The sequence below is a fragment of the Cydia strobilella genome, chromosome 3, assembly GCF_947568885.1.
Source record: "Cydia strobilella chromosome 3, ilCydStro3.1, whole genome shotgun sequence".
NCBI lineage: Eukaryota > Metazoa > Arthropoda > Insecta > Lepidoptera > Tortricidae > Cydia > Cydia strobilella.
In genome coordinates this window covers 4,327,497-4,354,935 of record NC_086043.1, presented here as the reverse complement: position 1 = coordinate 4,354,935, position 27,439 = coordinate 4,327,497, and the positions used below count along the sequence as shown (strand labels likewise).

Below are 27,439 nucleotides of genomic sequence, written 5' to 3'. Positions count from 1 at the left end.
CATTGATCCATAGGTATAATTTACATTTTACAATTGCAATAAAATTTAAAATAAATAAAATTAGATGTAAAACATAAAGATCCATTAAAATTAAATTGGCTGAGCATTTGGTAATTGATAGATAGAATGTAAAAGACCTTGAAAATTTATTGATAGGTAATAATAAAAAATAACATTCATTGATTATTAAAATATTAAAATTAAAAACAATACAATTTAAATTTAAATATATGCGCAGTCAAATTTAGTTAAAATGTCATAACTTAAAACTAAACTAAACTAAACTAAAAACTAACTAACTTAAAACTGAACTATAACTAACTATAACTAACTAAAAACTTAAAATTTAAAGGGTTTTTCATTTTTTGACGATTTTTTGTCTTACCTCTCATGAAAAACCCTTTCAATCTTACCCCAACGCACCTTATGAGTGTAGTGTAAGTTAGTGTTGTAATATGTTCGAAGAATTGACCCCTTATTTGTCTTACTATTGGATTAGTAGGCCACTTTCAGTCATCTTCCGACATTCGTGAGGGGAAATGGAATGACGTTCTAAGCGACATGTTGCATCTAATTCCAAGTAACTGAGAACTAGCGGCATAGCCTTCTTAGTTCCTTGTATCTATTTATAATTCCACCGCTGTATTGCGGTTAAAGTTGGACTAGAATTGTAAGATTCATGAGGCCGATAAGTTTGATTCGCAGCATCATAAAAAAGTAGAGGGCCTATTTTCTCTCTTCCATATTCGTGCGATAGAGGCAGATAACGAAATTTCGATTTTTATTTTTAGCGGTAGATCCATGAGTCTGCAAATTAAACATCGAATTTAAGACATAGACAGTCTCAGTTAACTACATTTAACTGCCTTATAGTTTAGTTAGTTGGTGTATAAGTAAGTAGCTTGTCGGTCATATAACGTGCATTTTATGAGCCCGGTTCAAGAAAATAAATTAAGATTATTTCTAGATGGCAAGACACTGTAATCTGCCTAGAGTGCATAAGATCAAGTATTTATGTGACATGACAGTTGCTTTCGTGGCTGCTAAGCTAGCTAGTGATTTGTTTTTATTTCTTACATCAAGCTAAGATAGAGGTAAATGAAGTTTGAAAATAATCTTAAAACATTTTTCTAAGAACACTGCGTTGAGCTGTTCGTATAATATAATTATTCCGGTCAGCCAACGTCAGTCTGGTCAGTTATGTCAGTCAAACTCATAACTAGACTAATTCGTCTTTGTACTTGCAATTATAATATATATCTGCTGTCACGTATCCTTGATTCATACAATAAACATTACTTGACACTGATTAGAGATCAACCCATCAGATTCGATATAATTGATATCAACGAACTAGACCTGTCGCTGATCGATATACATATCTATATTAAGGTCCATATTAAATAGACTGAAACATTGTCGTCGTCACTGAGTCATGTAATCGTCCTAATAGGGCAATACAAAGATCATCCATCACGCACCGAGGCCACAATCCTGGTTATCAGGCTTGTAATTCATAAACTTTATATACCGACCACTTACAACACTATATTATTACTTACTGACCATACACGGTAAGACTTCCACATGTGGTGCTTCAGGTGCTTGCCAGTTATGGCATAATTAGTTACAAAACGTTTTCGTTAATGCCTGCCCCGAATATTCACATTTTAGCCAATACTAATTTAGACCATCATTTTGAGAGATAGTGCTCAAGAACAGATGGTTCTAAAACCCTTTGTGAATAGTTTAGAAGACGTGCTCGCAGGTTCGAGAAACATGCTCTAGATTGATAGACTTTGGCAAATGGATGGTTATATAAACATCTATTTTTAAAACGCCATCTACCTCAAATCTCAATAAACTGCACTTTAACATCAACACATATGGTTTTAGAATAGAGTTATGTTCTAGTTAACTTAATAACTAAATACGAGTACATTTACCATTGGTTATGTAGTTTTTATTACAAGACAATGTTTATACATTTTCACCTCAGCAGCTCGAACAAGACTACTTTCGTCACTCCCTGGAGTGAAGAAATGCGACTCCTCACTCCAGGGAGTGAAACAAAGTAGCTTTTTAATTTAGTGAAGGCCATGAACTGCCACTTCATAATTCGGGGTCTATTACGAATTCTCACTACTGAGGTGAGAAACTATATGTGTATATGTGTCACACGAGAGCAAAGTCCCTCTCAAGAAAAACCAACTTTTCTCTCTTGTTGCACAAATAACTATTGTAATGCACTTTAAAAATGCAATTAACTCAAACTTGCCACACACGTTTACTGTCGACCCTTTTGAAGTTCAAGATCGATTGAATCGTAAATCGATTTCTCGGTAAATGAATCGATTGAATATAAAAAGTTATGACGAGGCTGTTGAATTAATCAAAGTTTGTTCAATATTCAACGGTGAAACTACAAATTCAATGAAATTTATTCCCTTTTTGTAACATTTTGTCTTGATATTTTATCCTTGAAAAGCCATCATTGCTCTTTACAACCAGAAAGGATGCTCGTATCAAAATGTAAAAAATTGTTTCAGAAACTGCACCAATGATTAACTTTACGACACCGTGATACATTCAAACTTTTTACTTATAGTGAACTTTAATACATTGTTATAAGGTCCATGTTATATTGATGATAAAACTACGTGCACTTGTTCTGTAACGCTGATATGGTGTTAATGAGTTGATAGACTTTGATAGCGGTCGTTGACTTTTGACTGTCACGCGCAATGTCGTACTTAAATTAAACATCACTCAAACGATTGGCTGAATGCCAGTGCCAAAGTCAACGATGACGTGCTGACTTTCTTTCGATTAAAAAAGAAAGTTTGTGTACAGATAGATTGTATTTGGCGTTATTTTAGATTCCATCGACTGTCAATAGCAATAGTGCTAACATTCTGGAGGGTGGTGCCTCTATGTGCATGCCATGACACGGGCACGGGCACTAGGATCTACCCCTTTTACTTACATTTCACGTCACAAGTAGAGTAGAGGTCGTAGAGGCCCTACGTGTTGTGTTGACTTCTGCTTCGCGCACACGCCTCTTAAATGTCCAGAACACCTTTGTTCCGTGATAGGAAATAAATTTCGTATAAAGGGACAATATTAAAAGGGATTTCAAAATTAGTCATCATGCCAATTATTAGTAAAAGATATATGAAAAATCTTACTACCATCATAAAGATACACTATTTGCGATATACCTATAATAAAGTATTTAAATATAAAATAACCAAAAACCCCGAAAAAACCGCTTAATTCACATACCAAAAATCATCAACTTTTGGCTTTTTCCGAATTTTCCACCATTTCGCCTTAAAACAAATGTAGCTCTTTCACCTAAATTAAAATACTGCGTAAATTTGAATTAAAAATCGGGAAATGGATGCTTTACTATCAAATTAATATACAGTATCAAATAGATCGTATCTCATTATGCACACATAATTAGTTTTTTTTTGTGTATGCTGCATCCTACACTATGCATTTAAAGGGTTTAAAGTTAAAGTTCAGTTTGATGAAAATTCAAAACTTCGTCTGATATGATCTTAGTAATAGGTATGGTATATGTAGGTTGCGCTTCAACCGCGGTTGCTCCTCCTATGGTATTTCGTATACGTTACATAAACAATTTCCTTTCCCCTCATTTATATATTGACATACCTCATACATACCTATATACTTTTTTTATAGTGTCATACAAATCACATAATGGTGGCTTTGAAAAAACCGTCTTCTCTGAGCAAAGTTTTGTTATTTGTTTATGGCACGGTTGGTGAAAAAACATCTAAAATCGTAACATAATCGATTAGATGGAGTTGGCCGGTCGAAGTATTTTACAGATGGCGCCAGCATTGGTTTTACCTGTCAATTCTACGAATAGTGCAGCAGGTTCGCCCACACATGGAATACTGCTCTCATCTATGGGAAGGGGCACCCCAATACCAGCTTCTCCCTCTGGACCGCATTCAACGAAGAGCGACTCGAATTGTCAACTGCCAGCGTATTTCGAAACGGCTTGACTCCTTGGCGCTGCGTAGAGATGTGGCCTCGCTCTGCATTTTATATAATGCATTGTGTATAACGAGGAGTGCTCCGAGGAATTGTTCGGATTAATCCCTGCCGCTTCTTTTCGCCATCGCCCTACGCGACTACATTACCATCTTCACCACTTAGATGGTTGGCAGTCCTCAACTGTGCGTTTCTCTAGAAACTTCGTGCCTCGCACAGCTAAACTGTGGAATGCCTGCGATATTTCCGGACCGATATGATTCAAATCTTAAAGACCGGCAACGCACTTACAACCCCTCTGGTACGGACTGGACAGTAATCGCTTACCATCAGGTGATCCGTCTGCTCGTTTGCCTCATATTTCATAAAAAAAAAGTGCCAAATAAGGGGAAACCTATGCTAGCGCCATCTTTAAAAACCTTCGACAGTTGCCAACCTTGTTTTATCGAGCTGTCACCAAGCGCTTGATCGTGCCTAGATAATCTTCTAAACTTTATTTACCAAGCGATCATATCAATATTGACAGAATTTAGAAACTCGTGTAATTTTCTGTGTACCAAAATCATCTGCCGCCTGCAAGTCATCGGCAATAGGTTATTTAATATTTGTTAAATTTATTATAATAATAATAACTCCACGGCCGAGTTCGGCCACGGCGACTGCTGTCAACTCCGTTGCTGTCGCTGGTGTGCTCGCTGTAGCCGATCTTGTTACTAAAAGTTCGCAAACATTGCGGGCATGTGAGCACACCATCAACAAAGTTATAGGGTATTGCCGCGGGTGGTCTGGCTTTTATTCTATCGCGCTTGGCATCAAGCTCTAAGCGCCGCTGAGACTCAAAATCGGTTATCTTGGTATTTATTGCAATCCGCCATTCCGTACGCACGGCTGCCTGCTGCTCCCATCGCGAGGGCTCTACGCCACAACATGTGATTAAGCGTCATTCTTTGTATTTGAGGAATTGGCCGCCCTGTTTCCGCTTGCCCTCCTCAAGCTCAGAATAAAAGATGTGCTTAGCCACACGCTGGTCGTTCATCCGCGAAACGTGACCACACCACCTAAGTTCATCAATATGAGGAACATGTTAGTCATTTTCTTACCACGTTTTATGTAATGTTGTATGAATCTTATGTGCCTAGTAACAGCTGTTTACTGAAAACACTTATCATTTGACGCGCTTTATTGACAGAACAAATCCTAACAACTACTAACTAAATATTATCATTCCAACGTTAATATCGCAAAACAACACATTACGTGCTGCCGAACCGTGGTCGGACAATCATGTGTTTATTATTTATTTGCTCTTTGTATCGATGATATGCCAGGATCTGAAAGTCACGACTTACAAATGTCTAGACCACTGTACCTAATACTTTTAATTGTCATTTTATCATGTTTTTGCATAAATTGTAGAAAGTGTGAGTTGAGTATTGAGTATTATATAAAATATAAAGTATTATCTATAGAAAGCTGACGTCTTTTGATAACTGTCGGTGGTCCAGACATTTAGCAATGAAAAGGAGCCAAGTTACAACTATGAGACTTTTCATTTTTTTTAAATAGGTCAGCGACCAAAGCCATTTAAGCTTAAGTGCCGTGCCACTCATGCCGTAATCGAATTTTCTTTACAACGTTCATAGGTACTATTTTTCAGCTAACATAAAGTATGAAGTCTATAAGTATTAGCACGCTTGGACTTGAAACAGCGCAATAATCTGAAAAATCAGTGATATCGTGCTACAGCTGCACGCCCCAGCTACACGTGTAGACTACGTAGTGGAAGTGGAACTAACACAATTTAATCTCTAGGTAATCATAGACTTGCACGCGGGCTCTGTCATATGTATTTATTGGTTAACAGCACGATACCGATAATATAATTTATGAACGATATGAAACTTGGTTTTATAAAATAATTAAAACATCGGGTCGAAGGAGTAATTAAAGAACTTGGTCGTATCTTACTGTTGTGTAGGAACGAGACTTGCGGAATCCCGCAAACTCATGATGATATTACGCATTAGATACGTTATAAAGAAATGGTGTGCGTTAACAAATAAGGGTGCCTAATATAGATTTAGATTTTACAAAAACAAGACTAGAATGCCGTCAGACGATTTAATTAATAATTTGATTGAATGTAGTGAATTTATATTTATTAATATTGTCCTCAGTGTCCTGACGCGAACATCACAACCATTCCACGTGGCGCTAGCGGTGCTGGTGATACTGGCCTGGTTGGCACGCCCCGGCGGCACGGGAAACCTGCGCGGCTGGCGCGCGCTCTACGTCGGCGCCGTGGCCACGCACCTCGGCTCGCAAGTGTGGATGACGCTGGTCTCCGGTGAGTGTTGATACACCGGACGCTGCTATTGCTAGCGTGGCAGCACGACAGTCTACCTAACCTACCTACCTACCTACATGACCTACATGTGTCAACCCTTTGAGCGCCACGCCTATCGTGTGTGGCGCATCATCACTGAATGCACGAAGTTTGATATTGAGCACGCGCATCAATTGACGTGTTGGCGGTCAAAGGGTTAAAGACCAAAGATCGCTCCTGTGATTCCAAACCGGCTGTAACGCGACTAAAACAAGGCTGTATAGGACATGTAGGTAGGATTACATACTATATTACATAGATAAAGTCACACACAAAGTATTTTTGATTTTCTGCGTGATTCTTGCGATTGCGTAGATAGCTTTTCGCGGATTTTCCTATCTATATATCTATATATATATATATATAATACTGATAATATACAAATCAACACACGATATGACGCATCAGGAAAAGGAAAAGCCATGATAAGTATGTATATATAGTTTATCTATCAAATTTTAACCTCAACCTAATGCGCAAGAAAGTAGATTAAGTACACAGTTACTAAATTAAACACATAATCGCCCGAGAAGCCATTTTATTTTTATAAAACGTAAATAATACAGCATTAAAAAGCCAATCAGAATCCGAATCTAATCAACTCAGAATTAAGTCCGAACGTGCCAAAAGGTTAGTACAGTCGATTAAAATTTTGGAAATACTTGCCCAACTTATTTGCAATTCCAAAGGATTGATCTTGTAAAAATATTCCAACCGACAAAATTGACCATTTATATCATTTTAATTTCTTATTGATACTTGATCCGTAGGTAGCTTTTAAATTACCTATTAGGGAACGTACATTGATATTTATGACATTAAGCTCATTAACTATCCAGCTGGAGCCAGAAAGATTTTTTTTTCGTCTTATCAAAATCTATTTAACACGTTACGACATCACAACTCCGCTTTTTCATTTAGCACATGACTGCCAACGTGCCACGTCATTAAGTCGTGATTGGAAGTCGGAGTAGCTTCCAGTAGATATGATATGTACCGATACGAATATGCCACACGATCTGTGATTGTGGTCGGTCGCGAACAACAGGATTCGCAAATTGGCAATGGCAGGGCGTCGACGGGGGGAGACTTTTCCGGGTCCGATTGATTTGACCTATTGTGACTTGCGACTTATTGCGCATATCACTATTGCGAGCAAATAGTTTGTTATTGTTATTGCATATTTATCTCTAAATATTTTAATATGTATTAGTTTTATTGATTAATATTGTAAAACACAGAGTATGACAATAAAAATAAAGCAAGTAAGTAATAGTTTTTGTAAGTTCTAAGTATAAAATAAAAACCGGCCAAGTGCGAGTCGGACTCGCGCACGAAGGGTTCTGTACCATTACGAAAAAAAACAGCAAAAAAAATCACGTTTGTTGTATGGGAGCCCCATTTAAATATTTATATTATTCTATTTTTAGTATTTGTTGTTATAGCGGCAACAGAAATACAACATCTGTGAAAATTTCAACTGTCTAGCTATCACGGTTCATGAGATACAGCCTGGTGACAGACAGACAGACAGACGGACAGACAGACGGATAGACGGACAGCGGAGTCTTAGTAATAGGGTCCCGTTTTTACCCTTTGGGTACGGAACCCTAAAAAAGTAAAGTAGTCAAATGTGCAAAATTATTTTTTTGTACAAGTAGGTACTCGTACGATACAAATGCTTAGGTATATAGTATAAAACCACGATTTCATCGTAGTAATTTTCAGTAAATAATTTTGATACTGTTTAAGGTTCCGTACCAAAAAGTTACAAAAGAAACCCTTACGGTGCGGCTGTCTGTCCGTCTGTCTGTCTGTCATATTGCTATAAATATCTCAAAACTACTTAAGCCATCAATTTGAAATTTGAAATAGTTATGAACAGCGCTAACCCAGACATATTGGAAGTATATTTATTTTATTTTTATTAATTATGGAAAATGCCCAATATAAAGAGGGGGCAAAATTTCAAAATCTAGTTACCAGGTCAAGTGGGATATTGAAAGAGCTCAAATTGAACATTACTTTTTACATAATAATAACATTGTCATAAATATTACGGCATAAATGGTTTATTTAGTTCCGTTTTGCTATGCTACTTAAATTCGACTTTAACGAGATTTATCGAACATTAATTATTATGTAATACTTACCTATATAAGAATAATATGCGTGTGTGCATATCGAAATATTCCAGGGCAAAAAATAAGTTTCAACGTGTTCTCAATATTTAAGGTTCCCATGGGATAAGTATTTTTGTTGCTACATGGACTTCGTTATGTATTGGCCTCACGTTTTCGTAAGTGGGTCCAGTTAACTCGTTACTCGCGCAACAAAGTGGTTCGACAGAATCGATAGGTCCGTGGGAACAGCCGCGCGAAAACGATAACTCGGAACAGTCGGAACTAATTTGCACGCTGGATTCGGTCGGCCATTAGAGATTTTATTTTTTCATTCATTTTATGCCAATTTTGATATGTCGACCGTCCACTGATTACTTACGTCTTTTTCCGAGTAAAATATCTGAGAAACTAAAAAAGTTAAATATTAATTTCTTTAGTTATAATGTAGAACGGATAATTTTAAGGCTATTTCCGTAATAGTTATTTGTTTTATAAGGGGGCAAAGTTGTTATTGATACCCGAGCAAGCGAAGGATTCCAAAGTTAAACTACGAGCGTAGCGAGGGGTTCGAAAAATGGAATCTTGACCGTTGCGAGGGTTTCAAGGCACGAGTGTTAAACAAATTTTGCCACCGAGTGAAACACAAAATTTTTCACCACACCAATACATGGAAAATGCTAATTGTAAAATAGCAGAGGCGTAGTGACATTATAATTTAAGGTTTAATAAAATCAATAAGGCAAGTTCTTGCGTACCAAGAGCACAGTTACAACTTGGACCGCTGGCCGGATTTCTTTGCCTTCTGGAATTACAAATTAAATACCTATAAACCCTGCCTGCATACATTAAGGGTCGGTTGCACCAAATTGTTTGTCATCGTTAAAGCGTTCGCTAAATTTAATTGTATAGAAATTTTCATAGTACCTACTCGGTTGAGTAATGTTGATCAGTCTGTTAAGTATGGTTGATGCAACTGGCCCTAAGAGACCCCACACTATCGTCTTTTGTGCGTCAGCGTCTAGTCACCGCTATGGAACATAGTGTCGCTGCGCAGTAGCGCCACCATTGCGTCAAACAGCAGCCATAGAGTTAAATAGACGCCGACGCTTGAGAGACACTAAATTCAATAATAACTGTCTCTTTCTTTCGCAGGCATAGTGCTATACTTCAATCTCCCTCGGCACGAGTTCGGGCGGGTACAGACGGTGCTGTTCCCCGTGTACTACGCGTTCAACGCCTGCGTGAGCCTGGTCGCGCTGTTCGCGTACCTCCGCACGCAGACCATCACGCGGTTCGAGCACGCTAGCTGGATACAGGTGAGCGTTTTTACATTTAATTCACTAAGATATCATCATCATTGGCCTTCGAGTCAATTTTAGACTATACAAGCAGTGTCAGGTAGGGCGATTAAGTTTTGCATGCCTAAGCCAATACCTACGGGAACGGCGAACAGTATGTCATATTGATATTGCTGATGAAGCTGGGCTCGCTTACTTGCCAGTGACTTAAACCAAGCTTTATCAAACGAATTATGTATTAAGGTAATACGGCTGATGCAAACATTTTGTCGCTTATATAGGTAGGCACTACAATGTTGAGTCAACTTCGGAAGACTAACAGAAAGCAGAAGGGTGCGATGGAATTATATCGGAGTACGGCTTGCTAATATAAGTAACGCATTTTAACTGTGACAGGCTGAACTTGGAACACTCTTTATTTGTAGGCTTTAGGAAATCGTACGAGGCATATCCGCTGTGAGGGTGGTAATCTTCATGTTAACAGACCCATTTTTCAAAACGTTAAATCACATCTTTCTGCCATCCTAACTTCCGGCTAATCGAACACTACTTTTTTACCGTGCTCGCCGCTAGATTAAAAGTTCATTTCATATTAAATACCCAATTAAAGCTGCATGAACTTTTCAAACACTAGGTCTAAAACGTATCACTTTTAAGAGATAAGACGACAATTAAACCAAGTCCTTTCACCTCACCGCCATTGGCCTTAATTTGCTGACCGATAAAACTGATCGACTGTAATGGAAACTTTCAATTCCGTTATTAATAAATATTAAAACAATATGCGGATATTAAGAAACTGACGACGAGTAACTCTCCTTACCAAACCTCTACGCAGTCTCTACATGTGAAGTATTTTTATAACCGGTAAAAAAAGGGTTCCCAATTCATCGTCGAGCGGTGTGTTCATCCTTAACGATTTTTATTCAACCTTAATTCTGTTTTGTTTATTCCGTAGACTAAAATGACGTTTCATGTGTAAGACATGACATTTCTTAGTACCACATGAAATGTAATTTTAGTCTACGGAATAAAAAACAGAATATCCATAATAAGTATATAAATGACATTAATTTTACAAGAGTGCAGAAACGTTCTCACACACCAACCCAAAAATAAATAAATACCTAATAAATATTAAATCATCAAAAATATCCTAGATTAGTAAATAGTCGAATGACAACATAAACTATAATTATTTCTGTCTCTATCACGTGCAAGATGAAACTGGGCTTCATACCTAAAAAATTGGCTGATGTACAACAACATTTTTTTACGAATGTATTTCTTTGCCCTGGTCAGCTAATTATAAATATCCTAAATTACCCGGAAATTATATTGTATCTGAAATAAAAAGCAACAGATTAAGTATTTCAATGATCTTGAGTAAAGTAAACAAAATTTTGAATTTTCCTGTCTTTTCCAATTCGTGAGATTGATTGCTTTGCACAAATAAAAATGCACGAAGTTGCCGCGTGCCTGTTGGAACACAAAGACAGATAACGGAAACAGTGATATATCGCCTTCGAGATATTACTTTCTTACTGACGTCAAACAGGTATACATAATAAAACCTCTTCAGTATGTCTTACACTTACAGACTTTTAATTTGCTTTACAGTACATATGGTGCTACTTTCTCGCACTAGTGCGTAAAAGAGCACTTTTCGTGCATATGTCGAAAGTTTAAAGGGCCATATGTACTGTAAAACGTTGTACGATACACGTGCGAATAGGTAATTCGCAACTCGTTTCGAATTTCCTCTTTTCCGCACTTGTATCGTAAATAACTAATTTAATACTAACTAAAACTGTTGTTGTATATTGAAAGCTCATTGACCATGATATAGGTATGTATTTCTTATATTAGATAAGGTTTATTTCCTTGAGTGCCACCCGAATTTTAAAAATTGCAACTTGATTTGATGTTCAAATACCTTTCCTTGTCTTTACTTAGTTATGATGAGTTACCTTACCTGCTAATGAAGTTTTTGCAATTTTAACATGAATTTATTAAACTTTTTATACATGGCTCAAACTTAAGACGCGTTATTCATGAACGCGTTACAGGCTTGAATTAGCTACGAATCTTTTGACTTTATCTGTCATTTTGACTTATGTTTCTGTAGGAACGGGATAAACCATAATTTAACTAAATTAGGCCCGTAAAGTTTTATGAATAAGGGGGTAAAAATACTTACTTCATTAATCAGTTGGATAAAGCGTTTTGAAACTACTAACCCTTTTAAAAATTGTCTGTAGTGCCTCTTAGCAAATTCGAGCTTTTTCAAGGTTTACCTTGTCATATAAGAACGTACATATATGTGTAATGACTACTTACATCTCAATGCACTTAATATTTTAATGATGTAATGATGATTAGTTCGTTAGCATTCGCCATGATTGATGAATGATGATTCTTTCTATTATGTTTTACCAATGATCCAAGAATGTTCCTACTCGTGATCGTATTAAATTACGTTAATCACAGACTTAAGATAAACTATATTTTTAAAGACTATGCCTGCATACATTATTCAATTCCGTTATTAATAAATATTAAAACAATATGCGGATATTAAGAAACTGACGACGAGTAACTCTCCTTACCAAACCTCTACGCAGTCTCTACATGTGAAGTATTTTTATAACCGGTAAAAAAAGGGTTCCCAATTCATCGTCGAGCGGTGTGTTCATCCTTAACGATTTTTATTCAACCTTAATTCTGTTTTGTTTATTCCGTAGACTAAAATGACGTTTCATGTGTAAGACATGACATTTCTTAGTACCACATGAAATGTAATTTTAGTCTACGGAATAAAAAACAGAATATCCATAATAAGTATATAAATGACATTAATTTTACAAGAGTGCAGAAACGTTCTCACACACCAACCCAAAAATAAATAAATACCTAATAAATATTAAATCATCAAAAATATCCTAGATTAGTAAATAGTCGAATGACAACATAAACTATAATTATTTCTGTCTCTATCACGTGCAAGATGAAACTGGGCTTCATACCTAAAAAATTGGCTGATGTACAACAACATTTTTTTACGAATGTATTTCTTTGCCCTGGTCAGCTAATTATAAATATCCTAAATTACCCGGAAATTATATTGTATCTGAAATAAAAAGCAACAGATTAAGTATTTCAATGATCTTGAGTAAAGTAAACAAAATTTTGAATTTTCCTGTCTTTTCCAATTCGTGAGATTGATTGCTTTGCACAAATAAAAATGCACGAAGTTGCCGCGTGCCTGTTGGAACACAAAGACAGATAACGGAAACAGTGATATATCGCCTTCGAGATATTACTTTCTTACTGACGTCAAACAGGTATACATAATAAAACCTCTTCAGTATGTCTTACACTTACAGACTTTTAATTTGCTTTACAGTACATATGGTGCTACTTTCTCGCACTAGTGCGTAAAAGAGCACTTTTCGTGCATATGTCGAAAGTTTAAAGGGCCATATGTACTGTAAAACGTTGTACGATACACGTGCGAATAGGTAATTCGCAACTCGTTTCGAATTTCCTCTTTTCCGCACTTGTATCGTAAATAACTAATTTAATACTAACTAAAACTGTTGTTGTATATTGAAAGCTCATTGACCATGATATAGGTATGTATTTCTTATATTAGATAAGGTTTATTTCCTTGAGTGCCACCCGAATTTTAAAAATTGCAACTTGATTTGATGTTCAAATACCTTTCCTTGTCTTTACTTAGTTATGATGAGTTACCTTACCTGCTAATGAAGTTTTTGCAATTTTAACATGAATTTATTAAACTTTTTATACATGGCTCAAACTTAAGACGCGTTATTCATGAACGCGTTACAGGCTTGAATTAGCTACGAATCTTTTGACTTTATCTGTCATTTTGACTTATGTTTCTGTAGGAACGGGATAAACCATAATTTAACTAAATTAGGCCCGTAAAGTTTTATGAATAAGGGGGTAAAAATACTTACTTCATTAATCAGTTGGATAAAGCGTTTTGAAACTACTAACCCTTTTAAAAATTGTCTGTAGTGCCTCTTAGCAAATTCGAGCTTTTTCAAGGTTTACCTTGTCATATAAGAACGTACATATATGTGTAATGACTACTTACATCTCAATGCACTTAATATTTTAATGATGTAATGATGATTAGTTCGTTAGCATTCGCCATGATTGATGAATGATGATTCTTTCTATTATGTTTTACCAATGATCCAAGAATGTTCCTACTCGTGATCGTATTAAATTACGTTAATCACAGACTTAAGATAAACTATATTTTTAAAGACTATGCAATTAACAATTGTTTTAAAACATTGATTATTAGACTTTTAGCACCTGGGAAGTATATAGATAGGTTATAGTATCCGCAGAAGATAATTTATATAAGGCAGCTCCTGATAACGTTCGCAGATCTAACGTAAGATTAGTCTTATTAATTACGCTCATTTATTTCATTATTACTGATTGCTGACTTAGTTATTTTCTTCTTCTAGTTCGCGCTGCTAACCGCCGTGTTCTTGATAGAAGCATACGTGCGTCTTCGCCTGGTGTGCCCCATGCTGCGAGCCAAACACATTAAGACTCAGATGGAAGAGGCAGCCGGAGGCGGACAAGAGGTTGGTATTACTAATACATGGGCAAATCAACTATTTGACCGACCGTTTTAAGAATCTCTTGCGTTACTCAAAATGTATCTGGACTTACCAAGAAATCGGGTTTCTAATAAACATCAGATTCTGTTAATTAGGTTTAACAGGGGCCTTAAATGTTTTAACATACCTACACCATAAACAATAAACTGAAACATTGAAAAGCCATTATTTAAAGGTGAAATTTTACAACGAAGTTTTAAAGTTGTGGACAGATGTGTCGGTCTAACTAAAAGTCATTTAAAAGTTTATAATTATGTTAAAACGTTTGGACATTTGGTGTAATTATTGGATGTTTGTTTTGTTGCTCACACGGTCACTTAAAAAATGGTCAAACGGATTTAGGGGAAATGAAAATAGTATAACGACTTATACACGCGAGAAATCGCAAGCAGATGCTAGTTTCTAAATTACAAAGCCAAGATTTGTGTAATTTATTTACTCTGTGTATGGGTGTATGAAGGTCTGTCTTTGGAAGATAGATACGAAAATAATTAATACCTAGTTAAGTCTTCAACGTAGGCTTTCATCATGTGGTTAGATGGTACAAAATATGTACCTATAGGTGATCGTTCAGCTACGGGCTGTATCACAGCAACTAATTATGATATTCAGCATAAAGTATGACTCACGCTAGACCGGCCCGGGCCCGGGCCGAGGCGTCCGATGTCATTTTCTATGTCGGCTGATAGGTGATCACGTGGTGCTTTCCATAGAAAACGAAGCGTCGGAAGCTCCGGCGGCCCCGGCCCGGTCTAGCGTAAGTCATCCTACATAGAACATAGATAGAACTGTATTGCTTTCATGTTGGTACATTTGGTTGCTTTCATGTTAATATAACGTTTTGTTAATAAATTAAACGGCTAAAACCTTACGTGAATTACTAAGTATTGCCAATATAAATACACGTGCCAGTGAAATGGCGATTCAGCGCCATGACAGGTGCATTATTGTGTAAGCAATGTATTGTGTCACCGGATGAGCAATACCTACCGGGCTCGGGTTGCAGTACTTGCAGTATGATCGAATTATGTGGGAGTACTGAGGACCAACCCATTTGTTGGACCTGCAATGAAATAGATAAATAATTGAGCTCATACTCGTTATTTTCAGTTACTTGCCAACGTATACCTATGGTTAACGTTCTCGATTGCCTAGCAACTTTTAAAATTTCTGATAAAGCTGGGGTGTGCTATATCCAATACCTATCACTTATCAATGTAAATACTTACCTACATATCAAATCGATCCTGTTAAGGTAACACCAATAACCATAAGAGTATGGATAGTCGTTGTCCACGCGTCTCCATATCTGGAATGACTTTTTATTAATTAGCTTATTACTTACTCGTAGGGACGTCCGTTTGTGTTTGTTCTCTTAATAACTCCACGTATCTCCAGAGTATGATGGCTCTTCTCAACGAAAATATATTTGAGTGCCTACTGCGAACACCAAAGTTCGCAAATTGCGGGTATCCTTTTCTTTTACTCCGATTAAGGCTTAAACAGAGTAACAGAGAGAGATGCCCGCAATTTGCGAACTTTGGTGTTCGCAGTAAGTAGGCCCTCTGAAACAACTTGTTAATTAGCTTTATACTAACGTCCGTTTGTGTTTGTTCCAGGTCGGTCGCTTGATCCTCGGCGAGCTGGCGCACTGCCCCCGCTACCTCCGCGTGCTGAAGACCTTCCGCGCCTACCACTCCACCATCGCCGTCGGCACCATGCTCACGCTCGGCTGCTCGCTGTACTCCACCATGGTGATCGTGGACGCCATGTGCTGCTAGTCGTGGACCCTGTGATGTCACAGTCACAGTGACCCTATAGGGATCCAGGCAATTTGATAGTCTATTAATAACCTGCTAGATAAGTTAGAGCAACACTATATATCGCTAGACGTGCAGTTTTGAAAAGCTGAAGGTGTATGGAAGATCTGGTCACAAAACCATTGGTAACATGCGAGCAGCGCAGTTATATAGCGGAAATGTATTAGTTGAAATTTTCAAAATATATGAGTATTATGAAAAGTGTTACAGCATCATTTTATCTAGCAGGTTCAATATAGTCAGATTGTAGAAGGAATATAATTCAAGTATATAGTTTTGATCGGATTTTCGAAAGTAAAATTTATTCAAATCTACCTCAAAAACCACAAATGATAATATAAAGCTACACGTTCAGCGTTTTGATCATAATAAGGAGGAAATGTAGTTTTTACAAAAATACAAAAATATCAGTATTCCTATTAATAATATCGTTTATTACGTATCTAATAAAAGCTATACAATGGAAGCTTAAAGTGGGTTAAAAATTAAATCATGTTACTGCCAAGCGATGCTTGTGCTAAGCCAATTATTATTTCGGTAGGTTTTAGTAGGTATTCCATTTACAATTGTATTATTTAAGAATAATTTGTATTAAAATAATGCAACTTGTAGGAAGCGGCTCGGGCTGTGAAGTCTTTATTTTGTGTAGATAGGAAATTAACGAATTTGTTTGATGTAGACGATTCTCTGAAGCGCTGGTCGCTTGTAGTTTCAAGAAAGGTTTAGGTCCAAATTGTATACGCTTAAGACTCATACACTGTGGTTGTGAATTTGTGCGTCTACAATTGTGTAGCACGCTTTAAAAATAGACTTTTCGTGTGCTACATAAATGTAGTCATAAATAGAGATTTAGGTAGTGTATCTTGCCAAGGTCTAAACGACCTATTTTATTATGAATTTGCAGCCAGAGCCATCGGAGCTGCTTGATGTTGAAACTATAAAGTTGTTCGCTCTCTAATTTCCTGCAGAGGTACTGCCATGAATAGTTGTAAGTGTAGTGAACGTAGTGTAAATAGCGCGTGTGTTGGCGAAACTGTGGTGTTGTCAGTTTTGCCACGCTCCTAGTGCGCAGGAAGTTAGGGTTGCAACTGCAACTGTCGCTATTTAGATGTGTTTTTGCACTGTATCAATAAAGCTGTTCCTGACTTTCATGGATTTACGATGTGTATATAAGCGCGATGTGATACAGGAGCAAGATACGCAATCTCGGCGTTGACTGCGCGTGTTTGGCGCTTTGCGCGATATTTTTTTTTGTATGCGACAGAAAGGTCTAGTCACGTCGATTGTGACGCACTGAGCCTTCAAAGCCTTTGTATGAAAGTAATTAAAAGGCCTTCCTGAAGCTATCAAGCAGCTTACTGAATTAACAGGGGGTTTATTTAATTACAAGCTTATTTCTAAAAGTAGAGCTACTGCGTGAGAAAAGTTATAGGCGAAGTTGACTCTACATTTAAAATTAATTTTATTACTGTTGTAATTTATAGTTAGTTTAAGGTAATACTAAGGTCTTTTCATGTAATTACATTTTGGAAAACCAGAGCAATAAACTTTAATAGCTAACGATAGGACGTCGTAAAAATGATGATTTTAAACCTACCTATAAAAGTCATAGGTAGGTACCTATAATACATACTAGACAAAATTCATTAATAAACTATGTAAGTAGTATACTCAATTTTAATCCTTAGTATTTTATTATTAACAATGATCTGAATGTTAGTGTGTAAGTTTTGTTATTTATTTGGGAGACCGAAAAAACTATTCAAATACAAAACTATAGAGAACTTGCCGTGTTATTTATTTCACAGAACGAAACCCCAATTATATAATTACAACGGCTTAAGTCGTACTTAGCAAACAGACAACAATGTGTTGAAATAGGAAGCCCCAGAGATTCAACAATAACCCGTCATAGATCGTCATACGTAGAAAACAGCCTAGGAGTTCCACAAGGTAGTGTACTGGGACCACTACTTTTCTTAATTTATATCAATGACCTGCCAGATATCACTAAACACCAATGTACACTTTTTGCGGATGATGTATCTATTCTAATTACATGCGAAGACGAGAAACAGTACAATAGTGAAATTAATAATACAATTAAATCTGTAATAGAATGGCTTGAATTCAATAACTTATACGTTAACCTTAATAAAACTCAATACATTCAGTTTCATAACACAGGAGGTAAAGGTAAAAAGTTAAACGTTAAATATAATGATACACAAATTACAGAAGTAGATACAGCTAAATTTTTAGGTATTACTGTTGATATAAAAACTGTAATTGGAAAAACCAAGTGAATACTGTGTGCGACAAACATAAAATTTGCATATGTTTTGAGAAGACTGCGTAGCACAAGTGGAACACAGTCCTTATGGCGTATCATGGGTATATTGCATCAAATTTAAGGTATGGCCTCCTTTTATGGGGTAATTGTAGTGATAAAAACAGGGCATTTATAACACAAAAAAAATGTATAAGGGCAATGTGTGGGATTGGTCCGCGGGATTCATGTAAACCCTTATTCGTAAAACATGAAATTTTGACACTACCATGCATGTACATTTACGAGGCAGCAGTTTTTGTAAAAAAATACCCAGATCATTTTAAAAAGGCCATAGATGTTTACCATAGAAATTCAAGATATCCTAACAAACTTGTATTAGACTTCGTTCCGAACAGTTCACTTTTTATGAAAAATAGCTATTATTTATGTATGAAAATATTTAATGCCCTTCCTGAAAATATCAAACCCCTGCCTCTAAATCCATTCAAAGCCCAACTATATACTTGGCTCAACAAACAGGTGTTTTACTCTTTAAATGAGTTCCTCCAAATATAGTAATATTAAATAGAAATTATAGTATTAAGTAAACAATGTAATAGATTAAGACTTATAGCTTTAAGATAACATTTGCATGCTTAACCAGCAAAATATGTCACTGTACGGGAAAACCTTTCCAATATCACCTTGTTGTACCATATTTTATGCAAATAAAAGAATTTTATTTTATTTTATTTATTTATTTATTCTCTTAACGCCTCGTCAGGTCAAAAGAGTTTGTGAAGATTATTTTTCGTATAGGGTCAATTGTCCTAGGTTGAAACAATCGTACAGAATGAAACTGCGATTTCTCGGAAACTAGCTGTTGCTAGCGGAAATAATCGCTATGAAAGAAAGAAAATGTGACGATTTTTTTTTGTTCCAACCCTATGGCGGATCATGGGCGGATCAAGGGTAGAGCGAGTGGAGCGGCCGCTCTAGGCGCCGGATGGCAAGGGGGGCGCCAAAATGGCAAATTAGAAAAAAAATAAGTTTTAATAGACGCGAGTGTGACGCGGGCCCAAAATACGGTGTGATTCGCGCACAAGTGTGGAGGGACCTTTAAGTAAATTAAATTACTGCAAGTACTCTGAAAGGTAGAATGGTTCAAGGGTTCAAACACAGACCTCAAATTTATGCTAGTTCTGTGGGTTCAAAGAAGAAATCTCAAAGTAACTTTTAAATTTTACCGCCACTTTGTCAGTGTTGCTGCTATAAAATAAGCGTACGCTAATCGAGTCACTACTTTTTATTTTTTTAATCCTGTCGCATTGTTTGACTCAGTGTTTTTTTACAAAGCTCGAATAGGTTTATTGTCAGCTGTCGCTGTCAAAACATTTCACTGTCATCTGTCATCAAACCATGGAATTACGTGGTTTTACATTATTAGCGCTCTCTAAAAATTTTAGCAATACACGATGCAATCTAAATTCTTTCCAGTGATTGACTCACGGATTTTATCACTCTGTTGTAGATATTTAGTTCAGTGCCATGTTATTCTTAGGTAGGTCGCCGAAGTGCGAAGAAATGAAGTGCAGTGAAACGAAATATTTACACACAAAAATGACTTTAGAAAGGTTTAGAACGGTGTTGATATGGTCTAGTGTGGTGTGTACGTTGGCTGTGGTCGCCTCTTTGCACAAGTTGCTTACTTATGAGGCAAAATTCTCTAAGCCGTTCTTTCCAATACCTATTGGGTTGTATGGCAACTACCTGGAAACGGTTTCCGAGGATACGCCGCTGCCGTTGGCTAAGCCTAAGGACACCGTACGAGATGCCGAAGCTGTGGTGTCACTAGCAGCTGCTCTAGAGATGAAAAAACATGGAAAGGCTGACAAAGCTTTAAAACTCTTCCAACACGCGTTTGCACTGTCCCCAAAACACGCAGATGTTTTAAACCACTACGGGGAATTCTTAGAAGACACAAAGAAAGATGTAGTCAGAGCTGACCAACTCTACACATTAGCTTTAAGTAATTATCCAGACCATACAGGGGCTTTGATGAACAGGCAACGCACAGCCAGCATAGTTGAAAACTTAGACAGAGAAATGTTAAGGAAAATAGACGAAAAACGAGATGCACTGTCATCCATACCAGAGAACAACTCTGCTTTGCGGAGAGCTAAGAAAGAGGCTTATTTCCAACACATTTACCACACGGTTGGTATTGAAGGTAACACAATGACATTACAGCAAACCAGGAGTATATTAGAGACTCGAATAGCCGTTTCTGGCAAAAGCATAGATGAGCATAATGAGATTTTAGGTTTAGATGCAGCTATGAAGTATATTAATTCAACATTGCTGTACCGCTTGCGGGATATCACTATGGGGGACATATTGGAGATCCATAAGAGGGTCTTGGGGCATGTGGACCCAGTGGAAGGAGGGCAGTTCAGACGGACACAGGTTTATGTTGGGGGACACATCCCGCCCGGGCCCTCTGAGATACAGAGGCTGATGCAGCAGTTTTTGGAGTGGCTGAATTCTGAAGATGCATTAGACTTACATCCAGTGAGGTAAGTGTTACATTCTGTTGCATCATAATATTCAAAATATATGTGACGTTTTGAAAGCAAAAGGTACCACATTGTCGCTTAGCATAAGGACGAAATTTGCTTGTATCTTTTATACAAATAATCTGTCAGTGTCTCTCTATGGTAAGCATCAATATCTAGCATAATATAAACATTCTATACTGTGTTAGGTTTTTAAGTGAATAAATAAAAATAAAAACAAAACCAAAATGTGGTACCTAATACTTAACGTCACATGAATGAATTCTGAATGCTAATTGTATGCAACAATTATAATTTTTTATATGATAATAAAGTCCGATATCACATTTTCCCTTTTTAACAATAAACTTCAGACTGTAATCACTGTGAATAATGAAGACATCAGTAATGGTTCAGTGATTTATTGCTTAGCACTTAGCATTGTGTAACAACTTAAGCCGACTGGTTAAAGCAATAAATGGGGTTGGCCAGTCGAAGTATTTTACAGATGGTGCCAGCATAGGTTTTACCTATCAGTCTTAGAAATGTGCCATTCTCAATCAAAAGGGTACTTATTGTCGGTTGTCAATAAGGCGCTATTTCCATATAGCTTCAATTTGAAATCAACCTTATCGATAACCGACAATGTGGTACCTTTTGGTTGAAAACGTCACAAATAATGTCTAATGAGGCTTCCATTTTTGTGCTCACCAGTTGGCGCCACTGTAGATGTAGGTCCAGAATAACAGATCTCAAAATTCTTCTATGCTTATTTTTATAAAATCAATACATTCTAACATACACATAGGTATTTTAATGTCTAAATATGCCATTTTTTCAATTGTTTATTTTGCATACATTTTATTTGGCCCTTTTTTAAACCAATAACATTTATTGAGCTATATCTTTTGTTTACCATGATTAATCAAAGATGAACAAAGATTTACCACAATTATGAATAAGGAGTGAACATTCCCGAAAAAAAGCTTGAAACCCCCAAAACTTCTATGCATTTGACATTTTGAAAGGCCTCCATCTACACTAGCGCCCCTAGCGGCGAAATTAAACGCGGTACCCCTTATTAGACGACGGGTCTGGCCTATTAGCGGGTAGTAAGCCTGCCTGTGAAGCTGATGGACCTGAGTTCAAATCCCAGTAAGGGCATTTATTTGAACACAAATATTTGTTCCTGAGTCATAGGTGTTTTCTATGTATATTAGTATGTATTTAACTATTTATCTAAATAACTCTGTATATTGCCACCTAGCACCCATAGTACAAGCTTTGCTTAGTTTGGGGCTAGGTTGATCTGTGTAAGTCTGTAAGATGTCCCCTAATATTTATTTATTTATTCTTGTTTATGTTTTTGGTCTGAATGCTCTTTCAAAGCCAAATCTCATATAACAAAACTAGAGACAGGTATAACTGATGCTGGCGCCATCTATCAAAACCTTTAACAGTTGTTAAACCCATTGGAATCATTTGGTATGTACTCGTAATAACAAGATGTGAGAGAAACATGACATTGTGGATGGTATTGACCTCAAACACTGAACTTGCCAGCTGGCAGTGATTCAAAGACTGCCTAAACTTGTAGTTAATAGATTGTAGCAAATTAGTCACCTTAGCATTTTACCCATGTATGGTAATGATGACTACAAAATATGATATTATGAATTAGTAATTAATATAAAATAATATCTGTTGTTTATTTGAAATTGATTTGGTATTTTGATATCACGACAGTAAAAGTTGAGGAGTGTCCTTTCAAAAGGGTTTATTTCTCTATGAAAACCATAAGCCTTGTGAAAAGACACACAAGGCTTATTTTTGTATGGTTTTCGTAGAGAAATAAACCCTTTTGAAAAAACACTTCTCAGTTGCTATTTTATTATAATGGAAATCCCACATGAATAAATAATGTTTTTCGCAATCAGCAAGTGGCATTAGTAAATACCACATGTTTAATATTTTACTATTGCATTATTGAGGATTTTTGTAAGTTGGCAACAAATTTAATATAATTATCATAGCAATGAACTTACTTTAATAACAGATTACTCAGATTATTGGTTGTTTGTTGATATTTGTCATCATTCATCAAACCAAAGAATCCAATATGAAATTCCAATAAGCATACAGAGGTGCTGAATCAATATACATATGTATTGCAAAAATGTCATGTTTATACTTTATAAAGAAACATAATCCTCGCTTCCTACCAACATGATATCCGAATATAGGTATTCTAATAGGTATTTTACACTTCTAGATTGTTGTATGGCTAACCCTTTGGAGTTGAGTGTGATAAACATCGATCATTAGGCCAAATTTCGAGGACCAACGCGACCTTACAAAAACAACCTAATTTTGAAGAATCAACAATACATTTCAGATACGCAGCCCTAGCGCACTACAAGCTGGTCCACATCCACCCGTTCATCGACGGTAACGGACGCACGTCGCGGCTCCTCATGAACCTGTTACTCATGCAGGCCGGCTTCCCGCCCGTCATCGTGCCCAAGCAGCACCGCCACCTGTACTACCAGCACCTGCAGACGGCGAACGAGGGCGACGTGCGACCTTTCGTCAGGTGAGACAAACGGTTGAGCCATTTGATTTGTAGGATAGTCATATTTTAAGCATATATTATTCTTAATGGATATCACTAGGCAACAAGAGGTAGGTACTAGGTATATTTCAATAGAACTAGGATTGCTGTACATCCGGATTTATCTGGATTTTAATCTGCCGGTCTGACCAGGGTAAGTCACCGGATTTTTCAGAAATCTAAACTAAGGGCACTACACGTAAGGGGCAAGTAAAATGGATGTGTAGCCCGAGGGTGAGAAAAGAAAGGTACTAAGCACACCACGGAGCGCTGGCGCTTGGTTAAAGTTAGACTTAAAACTGTTATAGGCAATAATAATGGATTTTTGCCACGAAATTTCGTGTTTTAAACAAACATTTATTAATGTATGTGTATTGTAGTAATCATGAAAGTTGAATACGTCGGTTCGAATCCGACACAGAAGAGATTGGAAATTTTTCCTAAGTTGTACATTGACATAAATTTCAGTTTATAATGTAATGTTACAGATTCATAGCGCAATGCACGGAGCGCACGCTGAACCTGTACCTGTGGGCGACGAGCGAGTTCTCACACATGGTGCCTGCCATCGGCGACCCGCACATCCTGGCAGGAGAACTCGAGATGGAAGACCCACTGTGATTACTTATATTAACATTCTGAGCATAAATAGCGATTGAGGAGTAATTTGGATACTTCCCATCACTTTTGAACTGATTTTTGACAGAATTTTATAGTTTTATGGACAATAATTATCTTGCTCGCGTAAAATTTTTAGTATAGGTCAAACAGAACTTGAAGGCTGCAACTGTAGCCAATAAAGACGTGTATAGGAAGATAACCTTTATTCAGTTTTTTTGTAATATAGACTATGTGAAGCTTTAATTGGAACTTGCTTCATAATAATTACTTTATTTACAAACATCACGACTTTGACCAGTAAATCACTTGTGTGACGCTTCCAAAACGAGCCTGCTGGCGGGTTCCACTATGTTAATTAAATTTATGTACATTGTAAATATAAAATATTTAACTTCGTGAATGACACAGCATTTAGGTAGGTAAGTGAAAATTTATTATTTGCTTTTTTAAATTTATCGTATTTTAGTAAATAGATTATTTAACGTACAGTATTTTGAGGTTGCTCAAGGTAGCGTGATTTAAAAATTAAATTAGACCTATATTGGTTTCTTTTATTTTATGGTCAGTTACTGTTTTAGACAATTCTATGAAGTTGTAATAATTATTGGATAGTAACTCGATTTGGTCACTTATTGTACCTGTGATTTAATTTCCAATCTTGCCTGCAACATTATCTGTTCCGAAACCGTTTGATAACTAGGGGTTAAGGAGAACGAAAACATGTGGAAATCATTTTACACTTAATTTGCATTAAGATTTAGACATGCTGGAGATATGTATATTCAAAATCAAAATCTGAATAAGGATAATGCGGCCAAATCCGTCTGAGGGAAATTCAGTAGGTATAGTTTGTCAAAGGACTGTCTCATTTCAAACATAGACAGAGTGAATCATACTATCTTTGTCTTACACAAGTAACGCACCCAAAAAAGGATGAGTATAGTTTTTTTTTGTTCTTATTTACTGCCGATTTGGTTTGACCAACTATACATAAGCGTTTTTTTATTAAAAAAATAACGACATCTTTATGGACAAAACAGCGATTGCTTTTATAGTTTGTCAAAGGACTGTCTCATTTTAAACATAGACAGAGATAATCATACTATCTTTGTCTTACACTAGTACTAGCACCCAAAAGAAAAGGATGAGTATAGTTTTTTTTGTTCTTATTTACTGACAAGCTGGTTTGACCAACTATAGTTTTAGCAGTCAAAAGTAGGTGTGCTCTATTGCCTACGGTTGAAAAAAATATGGAATATACGCTCGTTTACGGAATTTTCCGCAGACAGATTTGGCCGCATTGATGTACGCTTCTTTTCTTATACCCACTCCGGCCACATACTCGACGAGTGGTATGGGAAGTATGCAGGGCAGTATGGCGGCCAATGACGAGTAGCGTGGCCACACTACGTCTCTGCCTCCCTCGCTACTTTCCATGCCACTAGTCGAGTATGTGGCCGAGGTATTACGTGATGCGATGCACAATAAACAAATGTTTTAATCATACTGATTGTCGTTCTGTAACATTACTTAAGTTTCAATTTATGTCGAAGTCAAGTCGAAGGGTCCACTCTGTCGCTTAGGTACCATAACGACGAGGTTTGCTTGTATTTTAATACGAATAACCTGTCAAAGCGCCTTTATGGCCAGCGACAAGGTGGGGCTTTTTGCTTGGAAACGATACATTTGGCCAAAGAGTTTAGTTTATTTTATTCGATAAACAACTTTGTCAGTAGAAAAAGGCGCGAAATTCAAATTTTCTATGGGACTAAGCATTCGCGCCTACATTTTTAAAATTTGCCGCTTTTTTCTACTGACGGAAATGGCTTGACAGACTATATAACACATCACGTCTATTCTAGGTGCGACCTTTTTTCTGTGATACTGTTCATATATTTATTGGGTTCCCTATTTATTCCCATTATTTATCATTTGTGATATATGTTGAAAATATGTTATGTCGTATTGGACAGCAAAATAAGTCAGCAATAGTGTAAAAGGGTGAATCAACTTTAGACTCCCTCATTGCCATGGTTACGACTAGTTGTCCAGGGGAAAAACAACTTAAATCTTGATTTAAATTCGCTAAACATGCATTTTTGTACTAGGTAAAAGCCATTTCCCCAATGGGTTCATCTACTCAGCGTAGTAGCGTGAAACGTGATACATTTCCTAACAAACTGTGTCACTAATCACTATTGCCCCTTGGACAACAGGACAGAATAACAAAACAAAAAAGTGGATCCATCCACAGATTTCATAAATAGTTTTGCTGACTATACCTTCCTATAAAACCAAAGCTATACCTATAGCTTTTACCTAATACCTATAGTATTTATTCAGTTCGATGAAATTTAAACCATAATCAATTGGAATAGTTGCATTTGTTTTGTTTTGTTCAACGTTCAAACAAAACAAAATCAACTTTATTCCCTTCATTATACGTTCAAATTTCAGTGGCAAATTTTGGATTTTTCATTTGTATGGCTTGGCCTTAGGAGGGTACATAGAGTAGAACAAAGCGCCCAAAGCGGCTTCAGAATGTAGTCTCATTTTTGTAATAACCTAAATCATAAGGGCTAGCACAACACGTGCTACGTTTTGAAATGAAAATCATAATTTGTAGCTACAGTATCTTTGCAAGTTTCATAAAATTTGCGGATACACTTTTGTTAAGTACAGAATTAATAGAAATCAGCAATCTAGTGGTGCTATCCCTTCTCAATCAATCAATATTTATTTGCAGATAATGTTCAATACAATGCATGCAAATACAATTTTTATCGAACATTACACCACTGGTAATGTTAAGAATTCTGATACTTATGCGCTTTTTTAGCGTTATTTTTCCATGACGTTATAATTTTCGGCATTTCCTAGTTTCGAAAATCGTCTTCCTAATAATTATTAATTTTATTTAAAGCATTTTCATGATACCAGTACAAATTAACTAATCAATATATAATATTTTATTTCATTTTACATTCGTATTAATTATCCCTTTGATCGCACAAACATCATACGAACGTGCGGCGTGTTATATATAGGTAGGTA

At 36.5% G+C, this 27,439-nt stretch overlaps 3 protein-coding genes across 3 annotated transcripts in view; all 3 read left to right on the top strand.

Annotated features, from left to right (window-relative positions):
* The window catches only part of LOC134755688 (transmembrane protein 205), a 33,126-nt gene extending 15,016 nt beyond the window's left edge, over positions 1 to 18,110 (top strand). Inside the window, exons 2-5 of the mRNA XM_063692235.1 lie at positions 6,207 to 6,376; positions 9,691 to 9,854; positions 14,348 to 14,470; positions 16,126 to 18,110. Coding sequence (XP_063548305.1) covers positions 6,207 to 6,376; positions 9,691 to 9,854; positions 14,348 to 14,470; positions 16,126 to 16,287 — 619 coding nt within the window. The 3' untranslated portion in view covers positions 16,288 to 18,110. The remainder of the gene's footprint in view (positions 1 to 6,206; positions 6,377 to 9,690; positions 9,855 to 14,347; positions 14,471 to 16,125) is intronic.
* The window catches only part of LOC134755685 (5-demethoxyubiquinone hydroxylase, mitochondrial), a 194,536-nt gene that overhangs the window by 42,874 nt on the left and 124,223 nt on the right, over positions 1 to 27,439 (top strand). The gene's annotated exons all lie outside the window — the stretch shown is intronic.
* On the top strand, positions 19,994 to 27,357 carry LOC134755614 (protein adenylyltransferase Fic). The gene is made up of 3 exons (XM_063692104.1): positions 19,994 to 21,174; positions 23,549 to 23,746; positions 24,253 to 27,357. Exons 1-3 carry the CDS (start codon positions 20,147 to 20,149, stop codon positions 24,383 to 24,385), a joined length of 1,359 nt encoding a protein of 452 aa, XP_063548174.1. The 5' UTR covers positions 19,994 to 20,146; the 3' UTR covers positions 24,386 to 27,357.